Raw genomic sequence first — 14,295 nt, 5'->3', positions numbered from 1 at the left:
AAAATGGTCTTTAGTTCTTCAATGAATTGTCTCCTCCTACACATTTTTATTGTTGTTTCTTTTGTTTCTCCCATTAATTCTTCACAAACACAAAATCATCAATCAATTAATCAAACGTTTCGATCAGAGCAAGAACTTCAAGAGTTGAAGAAGACCATAGCTACTCGTCTTCGACAAATCAACAAACCTGCAGTTAAGACTATTCAGGTATGTTAAAATAAATTGTTTAACATAATTAATTATAGTTTTGGATGGATTAATTTTCGTGATTTAATATAATTCAAGAGTATAAGTCAAATTGTTTACTGTAAATCACCTTATTTGAATGATAAAATTTAAGGAATTTTTAAAATGTAGTAATTTAATGAATGTTTTTAAAAAAAAAAAAAAACAAAGGTGTTTTGTTAAATATGTATACAAAAATGTCACATAAGCCTAACACTTTTTAAACTTATTACTTTATAAAATACTAGCATTCAGACGGGCACTCACGTACCCGTCTGTCCGCTCTTTTTAATCAGTACAGACGTGCAAAATAATAAGATATTATTTGTTAACGGTTTTAAAAATGAAAAATATTGAAAATTTAAAAATTATTAATTGTGAAAGTGTGAGATTGAAGTTATTTTTTATTTAAAAATAAGATAATTTCCATCTATCATCTTTAATTATTTTTTTCAATATTTACAATAAATAGAGGGTAAATTAGGAAAGGAAATAGGCTACACCAAAATATAGTTTTCCCTTTATATATTGTTATAGATTAATCTTTTTGGTATATATTTTAAAAATTTAATGTAAATCACATTTGTTTATCAAATGTTGCAAACTAGGGCTTTAAATTATGGAATTTTCTCATATTTTTCAAATTTTAAATAATTACCTAATTTTTTCAAGGGCTAAATAATAATTTGATCGCTATAAATCATGTTTTTGTGATTTAAATTTTTTCGTCAAATGATGTTCCTTTAAATATCTTCTCTCCACTGTTTTTCATGCAAACTATAAAGAAAAAATATGAAATAACAATTATATTTAAATGGACAACTAATTATGTAAAAATATTACTCATCTGAACACATTTATTTTAAAGTCTAAATTATGTACAATTGTCTTTTGACTCATAATTATGTACAATTTGCAGGTTCCTAATGGTGATATCATAGATTGCGTTTTGACTCATAAACAATTAGCTTTTGATCATCCTTTATTGAAAGGACAAAAACCAATGGTATGATTTTTATTTTTTTAGATATAAATAACAAACAAATTGAAATTAATTGATTTTTAAGTTAAGAGAGCTATTATGTGTCAGTCTTTATAAAAGTGTTTTTTTTCCCGTATATTTATATAAACAGGATTTTCCAAAAAGTCTAAGAGAGCATAAACAATTTGACAATATGAGTGACTTCCAATTTTGGAGTTTATCTGGTGAATCATGTCCTGAAGGAACAATTCCAATTAGAAGAGTAACAGAACAAGACATGTTAAGAGCTCACTCTATTAATAGCTTTGGAACAAAAGCCGCCAATCCCTTTCCTCATGAAGTATGCAATCACAAAAACTCGATTATTTAATTGCGCTTTTTTGTTTAAAGGAAGTAATAAAATTTGTTCTTGTTATTGTTGAATAGCATGCAGTTGCATTAGTGGACAAGGATGAGTTCTTTGGAGCTCAAGCTACCTTCAACGTATGGAGCCCTTATCTGGAAAGTCAAAGTGAATTCAGTTTATCTCAAATGTGGCTCGTCTCTGGTTCATATGGAAAAGATCTCAATTCCATTGAAGCTGGTTGGCATGTTAGTTCTTATTCTCATTATTTTCTCCATTTATTCTTTCCTTATACTGCTAACTCAATACTAATAATTCATTTAAATTAATAGAACAAAATTATCTGATATAAGATCTCTTCTAAATTAACCAGATATCTTAGGTTCTAACACAATTCTAGACACAGAACTGTGTTAAATTCTTTAAAAAAAATTGTCGTCTATTGTAGTTATCTCGACAGATTAGTTTTGCAGGTGCGTGCAGAGAATGTCTGGTTTCTACCAGAAAAAAAATAAAAAACAAAATTCCATGAATTATAATTTCAAAATAAAATTAGCAACTCAACCCCCTATCTATCATTTTAAACTATATATTAACTGTCTAATCTAATTTATATGCAGATATACCCGCGACTCTATGGTGACAACAACCCGAGATTTTTTGTTTATTGGACGGTAAGAAAAATAATTAAAATAAGTTACAAATTTGTGAGAAAATTATGAATATCAAACAAATATTTGCAGGCTGATGCATATCAAAGCACCGGGTGCCACAATTTAATGTGTCCAGGCTTTGTTCAAACTAACAAAAATTTTCCAGTTGGAGGTTCAATTCCAAAACTCTCTACATATAATGGACAGCAGTTTGGTCTTCCCTTAAAGATAATGAAGGTAATATTTACATTGTTTCTATTTTAGTGAACTCAAATAATGTATACTAACTATGATTATTATTATTTTTTCGTGTGAAGGATAAAAACACTGGAAATTGGTTGCTTACAATTGGAGATGGGAATATAGTTGGGTACTGGCCAGCTACCTTGTTCACACACTTGAAGTATGTTGCAGATGAAGTTCATTTTGGAGGAGAAATAGTGAATGCAAAAGCAACAGGGTCTCATACTTCCACTGCAATGGGTAGTGGACACTTTGCTGAAGAGGGTTATGGAAAAGCTGCATATATTAGAAATATGCAAGTTATAGATTCTGATAACAACTTGATTCCATTGGCAAATCCTATATATTTAGCATCAAATCCAAATTGTTATAACATACAAGGAAATACCAGTCCAAAGTGGGGGGATCACATTTACTTTGGTGGACCTGGCAGGAGTGATAAATGCCCCTAAGGAAATACCGAATATGATATAATAAGAACTTTTTAAAGCTTAAATAAAATGTAATAAGACTAAAAATAAAAAATACTTTATTGGCACCATATTCTCTAATTTTTGTGAATCTTTTGTCATAATAATTATTACATTATTTTACCTTACAATAGTTTTTCAATATACATTTGTTTTAATGGAAAATTGGTATACTTTAAATGTTATATTTTATGATAGTTCAGTACAATAAATAACGTTTTTTATGACGAAGTTTTCACCTTGTATAGTAAAAAATTATGGATACATGTTACAGGGACGCCTTATTTTATTTAAATAATAATAATAATAAATTTGTTACCTCGGATTTAAATAGAACCGATACAAATATATATGTTCAAAGTTTGAGGTTCGATTCTCAACTCCTGTTATTTAATATTTTATATGGAACCAAAAAGACACCTTTATTTTTTAGATTTTTACGACGGATATGTTACCTTGGTTTTTTGTAAAATCGACATAAAAACTAACTAATTTTTTATTCTTTTTGCAACAAAAAATACACATTTGCTTGTTATAGATTTTACGTGTTTTATAGATTAACCGCGATAAATACTCTTTATATTTTTTATTTCTTAAGTGTCAACTTAATTCAATTTTCGAGCCCTAACGAAAGAACATTATTCTCCAAGGAGTCCTAACGAAAGAACACTACTTAATTCAATGTTCATTACTTATTTAAACTTTGTCACAATAACTTTGAGTTGTTTTGGTTTTGGTGTTTTGAATTTTTGGATAGTTATGTAAACACATGTTTTTGTAAGAAGAAATCTTAGTTAATGTACAAACTACCTTGAAGACTATGCATCAAGAATATGGGAAAGACAACAAGATAATTTATTGTAAGTTATAATTTCTATGTTTTAAATTTTGTGTTTGAAGCATTAGTGTGTCATTCACATTTCCTTATTTTTTTTGTTTTGCTGCAAATGTGTTTTGGTTTTATTCAAATGTAGTAGCATATAACCATAAGATGAAAGCTGATATATTATTAGTGTGTATAAAAAATGAGTTCTTGAATTCCTTGAAACCATAAAATAAAAGCCTTAAATTAGTTGTAAACTTACAAAAATGTCATTTTTTATTAATCATATCTAAATTCTGTTGCTTGAGGGAAAATTTGATCAAGTATAATCTACTCCATCATCATCAGAATCAATGATGAGTGTCCTTTTCACCCTTTTTCTTCTTGATCTCCTCTTCTGAGAGCCTCCTGGGTTTCAAACGTTCGGTAGAAGGGTCTTTTACAACAACTTGGACCTCTACAACCACAACAACTTCTGTTCTCTCAGCATTAGATGAAGTACTCATTTTGTATTTGGTTCTTCCTCTTCTGTGATTTTTTTGGATGAAGTTTCAACATAAGTACTCATTTTGATTATTCCTTGATAAGTGCCAAAATGTTGTTATTTTGAGTATATAATTGTGGCACTTATCGATTCTATTCATTCTGATTTTGTAATAAAATCCCCACTATTGTGTATATATTCACATTATTTAGTTTTCATATGTTTTATATACCATTTGATAGTTTTTCCTTTGTTTTTATAGGTATTCATGCTTATTGGAGCCTCGAGGAATAAAGTGTTGAAGGCACGGCTCCGATTGCGCGATTTTGGATCAAATAAGCAAGTTTTGTGCAGAGAGCGCTGCTGAGCGGCGTGTAAGCGCGCTTTCCAGGGGCGAACCAAATTTCCCTGGCCGCTAAGCGGTGACTCTGGCCGCTGAGCGGAGGCCTGTTTACTGTTCTTGATATTTTTGTAATACGTGTAGTCCGCTAAGCGAGATTTGGCCGCTAAGCGGCCGTAGCAGAAATTGTCTTTATATTCTTTCATTTGAACCATTTTAGGGTTATGGTTTTGGAGAGTTTTTGGTTCCAACTCCATCATTTTCATTCTTAGAGTAGGATTAGCTTAGAAAACAACACCGGGTCATGCACTTGGAAGATCGGAGGTGGATTTCTCATCAACCGGAGCTGACAACCCGCGAGATGTTTGGTTTATCTTCTCTATTCTTTGTGTATTTCTTTTGTGTTGGGTTTTTTGTATAGTTACTCGAATCTTATGTATATTTACCGATTATAATGTTATATTTAACTTGCTTTATAAATCTGTGTTGATATTGTTCTGGATTTTTGCTCTGTGCTGGAGATTTGAGTTGCTTTAGAGATAAACTGCTTGAATCTTTATCTAGGATGATATTGTGTTGGTTCTGAACTCTAGAGATAGATTTAGAGCTAGCATTCACTGTTTGTATATGTACTTAATGCTTTCCTGTTAGAGCGGCGCGCGAGAGATCGCCGACGCGAGAATACGGATGTTCTCGCGACTTTGCGTTAGAGATAACCTTAGTTGTGAGATGATCTCGTTTGTGCTCCAGAGATGGACACTTATGTGAGAGATACGTGATGACATAGATGAGTATCGTAGGTTAAGTATAGCGGGTTGGTAAGTGTATGTTTGTGAAGAGTGAATATATTTACATTCCTGATAAGTTATTTCTCTTCTAAGAATGTGTTTATTCTTACCTGTCTATATCTTTGTTTACTTTTTGCTCATTCAAACCCAAGCTCGAAACCGTAGAAACTATTGAATGGCATATCTCCATCTCTGTGGACGATAAATCCCGGATCAATATTTCCAAATCTTTCTTTTGTTGCTTGCCCTATACTGCATTCAACATTCCTCTTCTCTGATTTCTTTGGATGAAGCTCTTTTTCTCTTTTGTTTCAAAGAGGTTTTTTTCTTTTATATTGATTCTTATGATTCTTCCTCTTTTATGATTTTTGAATGTCTATAAGTCAAAATATTTCCCGCATGTCAAGTTTCCTTCTAATAATTTCTTCTTTAATTCTCCACATTTTCTTCTCTTGGAAGTTGGAAATATCTTCTGGTTGACTAGATACCTCGAGCTATTGAATGATTACATCTCTTTGTCTTTTTAAATTTCTTTATCTCATGTTTGATATTTTCCACTTCTTCTTACGCATAATTTTTTGTGTGGAAATAATGATTATATTAAAACCAAAAATAGTTCAAGAACGAGCCGCGACCCAGAGGATCCAGCGGATAACATCACAAAGTCCAACTAACTACAACCTAGAGCATCAATATTTGAGCTAATGTCCCTCTAAGTTTGGGGTAACCCCACATACTATTTACAATATTATCTATATCTCTCTTTGAAGTATTCTTGTTACTATTATCTATGCTATGAACAACTAGGTTTCTATCCCACCATGTCTCGTGTATTATTTCCTCAATTGCCATTTTTACTATTTGACCACGTGAGTTTCTGCTATTACATATCTTTATCATCCAAGTAATCTCCTCATTCCAGCCAAGAGGATCATGCCGCACCTTAATCCAACTAAGAACGTCCTCCCAAATCCGTTTTGTGTACCTACAATCAAATAATATATGTTCTAAAGATTCAACACCATTGTAGAAGATACAATCAATGTCATCAATTCGACCAAACTTAGCCAGCCTATCTTTCAGTGTAATCCTTCTGTCGCCGCATAACAAACCCTTCCACTCTACTTTTGGTACATGTTGCAAATAACCCAAATACAATTTTTTCATATGAAACCTGCCATTATTCTCCATGGATTTCCACTGTGAAATTATGCATAATATGATGTAAAGATGTGAACATTTAGGTTGTTTGGTTTATAATGAAATTATGTCATTGATTTAATAACATTGATCTATTACCTTGGTTTTTCAAAACACCGATTGTTAATATTGAGCGTGTCATCCAGTTCTGAAAATAATAAAAATGTTGATGCTAGGAATCGATCCCATGTTATTTACCCGTGTATATTTTAATATACGAGGTGGTAAGGGATAGATTTTCATGACACCCTTTGTAACATCTTATTTTTATTAGATATTTATTTAACTAGTATTTGGTGTTTTGATAAGTATGTGTTTTATTTAATTATTATTTGGGTGATAATTATTTAATTATGTGCTAAGGTGTTAATTTAGCTAATTTAGTAAATAATAGAAATATAGTAAATTAGCTAATAAGCTTAATTGAGTTAGAACGGATAGTTGGATGGATTAAGCCCAATAACAATTAAGAGCTAATAGAGAAATTTGTGAGATAACCTAGATTTAGAAAATAGAAAAGATAGAAAAAAGAGAAAGTGGCTGGAGAAGAGAAAAAGAGGGAATTTGTAGATTTTCATCGAGAGGGTGGATTTGAACTAGAGGTAAGGGTTAGAATCCAAATTGCTATAGATTATATTATTGGGTAATGTATGTGTTTGTATATTCTCTTCAATCTTTCAATTTCATGAAAACATAGAAAAGTTAGGGTTTATGTTAATTTCCATGAATTTGTGTGGTTAAACATGATTTTGATGATGAATGTTGTTGAATGATGATGAATATTAGTTGTATTTGCTGTTTATTTGTGACTGGAAGTGATTTGGTATAGTGGAGTGTGATTTTAGCAGCTCTGAGTTTTTTGGTTTTTTTTCTGCAAAATCGCATGTCCCGCTAAGCGGCCCCTGGCTCACTAAGCGGATGCTGTTTATTTTTGAAAAATTAAGTGAGCTCGCTAAGCGGACCTAGCCCGCTAAGCGGAACTGCGAAAATGTTAGCTACTGTTTTTAGCCGCTTCAATCAAGGTTATTGGATTTTGATTTCCTTAAGCGCGCTTGATGGCCGCTAAGCGGACAATGCTGTATAGAACTTTTCCAAACTTTGAAATGTTGTATCTTTTGTCCGTAACTTCTTTTTACGGGTCGTTTGAAGCATATTGAAGCTAATATGATTATCTACATGATAGAATAAGATTGGTTGGCACTTATGTAATTAATTATGATGTTAATTGTGAATAACATGTAATTATGAATGTATGTTATGAATGAATTGTTTATAATCAATGTTCATGAATGTATTATGTGATAATGATAACCATGAATTATATGATTGATTGCTAAATGCTAATTGGTGTTTGAGATTTGGATTTAATGTCATGTTGTGTAATATTTTGCAAAGTTGTAAAGATGTGATTGTGTAGTTTAGGACATAAAGAGATCGTCTTAAATGCATGAGTCTTGTTTTGTTGCATACGTACACCAACATGAGCCTTTGAAAGTGGCAATGTTGGGTAATCTCGTGAAGGTTATATACTTGTGCCAAATCTAAGCCGATTGAGATTTGAAAGCTTAACACCGTATGGAGCTTTGAGGTGGTTATCTAGTCTATAGAGAAAGGCAATTGACATGACCGGAAATGATAACAGATGGGATCCACATGCATATTGCATAGAGTCACACTTGAGTCGCACGTGTCAGTGTGAATTGTTTATGTGATTTTGCAATATGATTGGTGTGGATTAATTATGTGATAAGTGATGCATAATGTAGAATTTTGTGTGATAATTGTATACTTGATGACATTTCATTAGTGGATTACAATTGTTGAACTAGTAATTAGATATAATTACTTGAGTGATGGAACTTGGTTGTTTAATGATAACACATGTTAACTTTGATGTATGGTTATAAAAGCATGTTTTTATGAAGAATGGTGAATTGTGAAATGTATGCTTGTTTATGTTTATATTTCTCATTATTTTGTTTTCTATAATAATTTGAATTCTCACCCTTCTGTTTGAATGTTGCTCTTTGTTGGTAACGTGCAGGTTCAGACGAGTAGTAGTTTGTCCGAGGATTTAGCCGAAGAGCTCCTGAGTTTGTTATTGGATTAGGTAGCGAGTCATATGCTCTGATCATGTAACACTTGGGGGGATTTCTTTAGACTTATGCTTATGTTTGGATATTGCTATTTTTTATGTTTTGTTGGATATTTGGATGTATTGTTTGATATATTGGATATGTTGTTTTAAGGCTTTATGGCCTAGATTGTGGATTTCAAAATAGCATGTTTGTAAATGTTAATTTGAATTTGGTAGATGAATATAGTATGAGATATATTCATTGAAACTCTTAATAGCAATTCAATTTTTTCCGCAAACGTTTATTCATAATGTATGAAAGCATGAGATTTATATTGTGGTGTTACAATATGATCTTTGTATGTTATGAATGTTGTATGTATGTTATTTTGGGATTTTTCATTTTGTGGTAATCAACATGTGGCGCCCTTTTTTCCTTTATGCATGCTTACTCTGAATATTGTTTATTATAATTTGGGGTTAAAAAAGGGGTGTTGCACTCTTCACTACCTCGTTTCCGTATCTGAGTCAAACGCATTTTTCGCATCCGACGTTAGATGTGTGTTTTGGAGTAGTGGTTTTCACATCACCCAAAATATATATATCCATAATAAAAATAAAATGTACAAATGTATTACTAAAATATGTTTTTCATTCAAGGTTTTTAACAATATTATAATAACATTTAAAAATTAACATATTTTAAAAAAAAAACATATACAACACACTGACAATCAACAACAATACCACATAAAAAAACATAAACTTTTTAACATTATGATATTTTTAAGAAATATATAATTTTTAACAATATAATAAAATTAACATCACACCAAGAGTAACACTTAAAAAATTTAAATATTATAAAATAAAAATATATAATTTTTAATTTTTTTTATTTTTTTACACAATTTGACCAAAAATTGAATTAAATTAGTGAAAAATAAAAAGAAATGAAAAATTAAAGTTAAACATAAATATTTATTTTAAAATGAATAAAATATTGAAGATTTTGAAGTTAAATCCGAAAATATTGAGGTAGATTTGAAGGAATGATTTAAAAGAGTCAAAGAGAAGAGGGAAAATGAGTGGGAGGTATAAGGGTTACTGGATAAGTGGAGAAGAACAAGTGAAATACGTCTAATTATTATAGACACTTATGAGAGTAGCCCCTAGCAAATTTGTGATAACAACATACCACTTATTAATCACCCTGGCATGTATGTTGAACACTGATTTGACCTAACAATTTAATTTTTCTAGGTCTACTCGCAATCTAAATAGTTAATTTTTGCTTTGGGCTATCCCTCGCAAATGCTGACTTTTGTCTGCCCAAGAAAATAATATTTTGGCACCATTTATTTCTGTGATGGATGAACCTTCACAATGTTCAATTTTAAAATTTAAAATTTTTTGTAGTCATGTATGCAAGGGCTTACCTCATGCCACGTAGTTATATAATTTTTCTTTCATTTCACACATTACAGGGGGCTTAGCCCAAGCAAAATTTTTTATTTTGTGATGGATTTTACCCTGGTAAATTCTCCTGCCTGTACACAATTTTTCTTATAGTGTTTATCTTACTTAGTAAATTGAAGTAAAATAACTTTGTTAATCGAGATAAAATTACTTTTTATTATAGTGTTATCTCACTCAGTAAATTGAAGTAAAATAACTTTTTTAATCAAGATAAAATTACTTATTCGTTGTAGAAATGTTTTCTAAATATTTTAAAAAAATTAATTTGACCAAAAGTGATTTGTTTACTTAAAAATTATAATATTGACTAATTACAAAATATATTTTTTGAAACGATTTATTTTATTAATCAATATTTATATTTCTTTTATTCAATAAAAAAATGATAAAATAGTAAATTTTCACGATGTCCTTCGTTACCTCACTTATAGCATCGACGTAAAATCTCATCCGCATTCGATGTTAAATGTGTTCTTTATAGTAGCAGTAATAGTGTATACTAGTATCTATACCCGTGCAAGGCACGGGTTAAAATTGGTTAATTAAATTAATTATTTTAATTTAAAAATTATTTGTATTACTTAAATATTTTATATATAATTTTTTAATGAAAGATTTAATATATGTAACTATAAAACAATCTTTAATTTGTAAATTATAATATTAATTTAAAAGAATTAGAATTTGTAAAAATTTCTATAAGTTATTTAAAAATATTATCAAGAATGTTGCACTGATTAGCAAGACCCTAATAACAAAGATGATGAAGTCGATGATAGATATAATCAACTCTTTTTTACCAGATATCCTACTTTTTTTCCCCTGCAATTGTGCTGGTAATACACTTGTTCATGCAATTCTATATAATCAGGCCGACCCAACAAATTTAGAGGTCTGAGACAAAATCTAAAATAAAATTTTTAAGATTAAAAATATATATTAATAAAATTTGTATTAATTTTTTATTTAAAATTAAAAAAACATCAACAAAATTCATAAATTATTATTTTCTTCAATTAAGTTTCTAAATAACATGAAATTAATTAATAATCTTTTAATATATTTATTTTATTAATTTAATCCATAATTAATATTAAAAAATTATCATATTATTTTTTTATCATCTTAATGGTGCGAATTTATTATAATAATTTAATGAATTCTTGAAGTACATAACAAAATATTTATCATCATACATAGTTAAGAGAATATTATTTTAAAAATATTCATCTTTATTTAAGAGCTTGATCTTTATTTATAGAGTATATTTAAGAGCTTGATCTTGCAGATTTTGATACAATTTTTAACCTATTGCAGCAGCGAGCAAATCATCCTGATACGTGATTTTGATATTAAAAATCTATATAGATGTTATACTTTAGAAAATACAAATATAAAAAAATAAAATTTTATTAAAAATAACTATTAATCTAGTTATTATAATTAAATCTTTATTATGGAAACACAAATCAATGACATTGAAAAAAAAACCTAGTGTTGAATAGTCACAATTTTACTAATTTTTTGAAAGTGGCACTTGATTTAAAAATAAAAATTAAGAAAATAAATTATTATTTTTAGCCCTAAACTTCTCATTTTTATATGTTAAAAATATATATTGAGATCAATTTACTATAAATGAAATTTTGTAATACAATCGAAACTATTTAAATCTCATTATTTAACTTTAATTATAGATTTAATTTGATTTACCAATCAAGAATCTAAAACAAAAAATATTATATACATGTGTTTAATTTCTCCTTCAAGTGGAATGGAAAAAATAATCATTTAAATTGTAAATCATCAAATAACAAAATTAGAATATTTAGCTAATAACAAAAAATATCATTTTTAAATTGCAAATCATCAAATAACAAAATTAGAATATTTAGCTAATAAAAAGAAATCTATAATTTTAATAGTTTGAAACACTATGTGAAAATAGAAGGAAAAAATGTATAATTTTATATTATTAATTAGAGCATATAATATTTATTGGCAGCATAAAGAAATATTACACACCATCCAATCAAACTATTTTATGGTGTGTAATAGTTAATAATATGTTGTTTTTAGCAGCTAATACGTTGATATTGCCTAAATATTATGTTGATTTACACACCATCCAATAATATGTTGATATTGCCTAAATAATTAATAATATATGGTGTGTACATTAATAATATATGGTTGCCTAAATATTATGTTGTTTTTTAGCAGCTAATAGGACACACCATACACCATGAAATCTCTGAAACAAAACACCACACCATGTAATGAGAACATCATTTAGAAAAACAAAAAACATAAAATTATCACCAAACACAAAACATAAGTCAATTAATTCTAACGACGAAGACGCATCGGTTTCTTAGTAGTTCTGTGTACAATTTAGAAGGAATCTATAACCTGTCAACAAGCATTTGAGCATCAAAGTTCAAAACGGTTAATCCAACCATCAATACAAAACAATGTTATAGTAATCAAGTGTCAATCACCAAAAGATGGCCTTGTTATAGCAATATGAGAGAAATTCTGAAAGTTCCAATAGGAAGTTTAGCAACTAAGAATTATATTCTCAGACAAAGTGATTTGAATTTCCCAGTCCCAATGGTAGTAACATCAAAATCCCTATCCCAAACTAAGATACACTTTTGATCTAACTCTAGAATACTTTCATAACAGCCAAACCCAACTCTACTAACACTTCACATTTTCATAAAAATGTTGGCTTACAGGAAGAACTTTCTTATGCAGGCATTTAGACAGATTACTTATGCATCCAGTTAACAAACTTGAACAACTTGAGTGCCTTGAAATTGAACCTCAGTCGTTTCTGTCATAAAATCAACATCAATCAACATAAATTAAAATAAATTATCTGCAAAATTGAAGAATTGATGATGAGATCAAAGGCCCTACACAATTTCAATTCAACCAAAATCAAAATCACAATCAATTCACGGTAGGAATCAAAGGGAAAAAAGAAAATCAAACATACTCGTTGGTGATGAAGCTGATTCAATAAGCATTTCATCCGATCCAACTTTCTCTCAGCATCTAAAAGGAAAAACAAAATTGAGGGTCTCTTTTCCCTCATTTAAGTCATCGAGCCAACAAAATCAAACCCATATCTCGAATCCTTCATATTCTCTCTTCAATTTTTTCTTCATAGATGTGATTTCTACGGTGTCTTATGACTCTCTCAAAATCAGCGTGGTAAAGAGAAGAGTGACCAGACTGCTTGCTTCGACGGGAGGAAGGTGGATTTCAGAGGCGGATAAAGAGGTGGACAGTTTGTCAGATGGAGGCGGATAAAGACGTCATCGCAAGTGTCGTGCGATGGAGAGGAAGGTGGTACGAAATCGTCGAGATTGACGGAGTGACAACATCAGTTGATTTGCAAACCAATATACCAACCTGTTGTAAATCAGAAGTTTGAAACTGTGGTATATATAAGCAGAGGGAAATCATTGAAGGCTATTGAAAAAATAACGAATTGATGCCATTACAGCATTAGGCGGCGGATTCCATCAATTTCTTGATTGGAAATTGTAAAAATTTCATAAACGTGGGGAAGGAGTGAAGGAGAAACAATTGATTTTGCCTTGGAAGTTGAAGAGGAAATCTGAAGGGTTTTTGGGCGTGAAAACTGGTTTTGGAAATGGGAAAAGGCGACATCTATTTAATTGGCTTTAAAAATCAAATAATAATCATATAAAAAATAATTTAATAATAAAGAATAATATTTTATTACTATTAATAGAAACCCACTAAAATATAAGAATGCATGAGAATGAGACATGTGGCAAACTTGCCAAAGTTCTCATTTTGCTTTATTATTATGTATGATATATATATATATATATATATATATATATATATATATATATATATATATATATATATATATATATATTGAACATATTTTAATAAATTGGTTTGACCTAATTCGATTATTTTAAAAAGTATTGAGTAGTTATAGTTTAGTAATATATTAGATAACTTATTGAAATTATTTTTTCTTAATTAGTGTTTAGATAGTTTTTATTCAATGAATAAATATACTCTTTAATAATATAATAATAGAATTATGAAGCATGTGTCTTTATATATATTTTTATGTTGGTAGCACAACAAATTAAATTTCTCCTTACAATGCTAAGAAAACAACACAAACCAAAA

General features: G+C 29.4%; 2 protein-coding genes across 2 annotated transcripts in view; one reads left to right on the top strand and one right to left on the bottom strand.

The window, feature by feature from the left end:
• The window catches only part of LOC131645928 (protein neprosin-like), a 2,991-nt gene extending 4 nt beyond the window's left edge, over nt 1-2,987 (top strand). The window contains exons 1-7 of the mRNA XM_058916115.1: nt 1-207; nt 1,145-1,231; nt 1,359-1,547; nt 1,634-1,798; nt 2,171-2,224; nt 2,294-2,440; nt 2,521-2,987. The exon at nt 1-207 is cut by the window's left edge and continues 4 nt beyond it. Of these exons, the coding sequence (XP_058772098.1) occupies nt 4-207; nt 1,145-1,231; nt 1,359-1,547; nt 1,634-1,798; nt 2,171-2,224; nt 2,294-2,440; nt 2,521-2,898 (1,224 nt within the window). The 5' untranslated portion in view covers nt 1-3 and the 3' untranslated portion in view covers nt 2,899-2,987. The remainder of the gene's footprint in view (nt 208-1,144; nt 1,232-1,358; nt 1,548-1,633; nt 1,799-2,170; nt 2,225-2,293; nt 2,441-2,520) is intronic.
• Nucleotides 2,988-6,032: 3,045 nt separating this feature from the next.
• On the bottom strand, nt 6,033-6,542 carry LOC131648606 (uncharacterized). The gene has a single exon (XM_058918350.1). It carries the CDS (start codon nt 6,540-6,542, stop codon nt 6,033-6,035), a length of 510 nt encoding a protein of 169 aa, XP_058774333.1.
• Between the last annotated feature and the right edge of the window lie 7,753 nt (nt 6,543-14,295).

This window comes from Vicia villosa, linkage group LG2 (assembly GCF_029867415.1).
Source record: "Vicia villosa cultivar HV-30 ecotype Madison, WI linkage group LG2, Vvil1.0, whole genome shotgun sequence".
Classification (NCBI taxonomy): Eukaryota; Viridiplantae; Streptophyta; class Magnoliopsida; order Fabales; family Fabaceae; genus Vicia; species Vicia villosa.
The sequence above is the reverse complement of the archived record's forward strand: the minus strand, read 5'-3'. Positions and strand labels throughout refer to the sequence as shown.

What these genes read in the sequence shown, in the direction of transcription:
- LOC131648606 (XM_058918350.1), bottom strand. Translation starts at nt 6,542, where the DNA reads ATGGAGAATAATGGCAGGTTTCATATGAAAAAATTGTATTTGGGTTAT.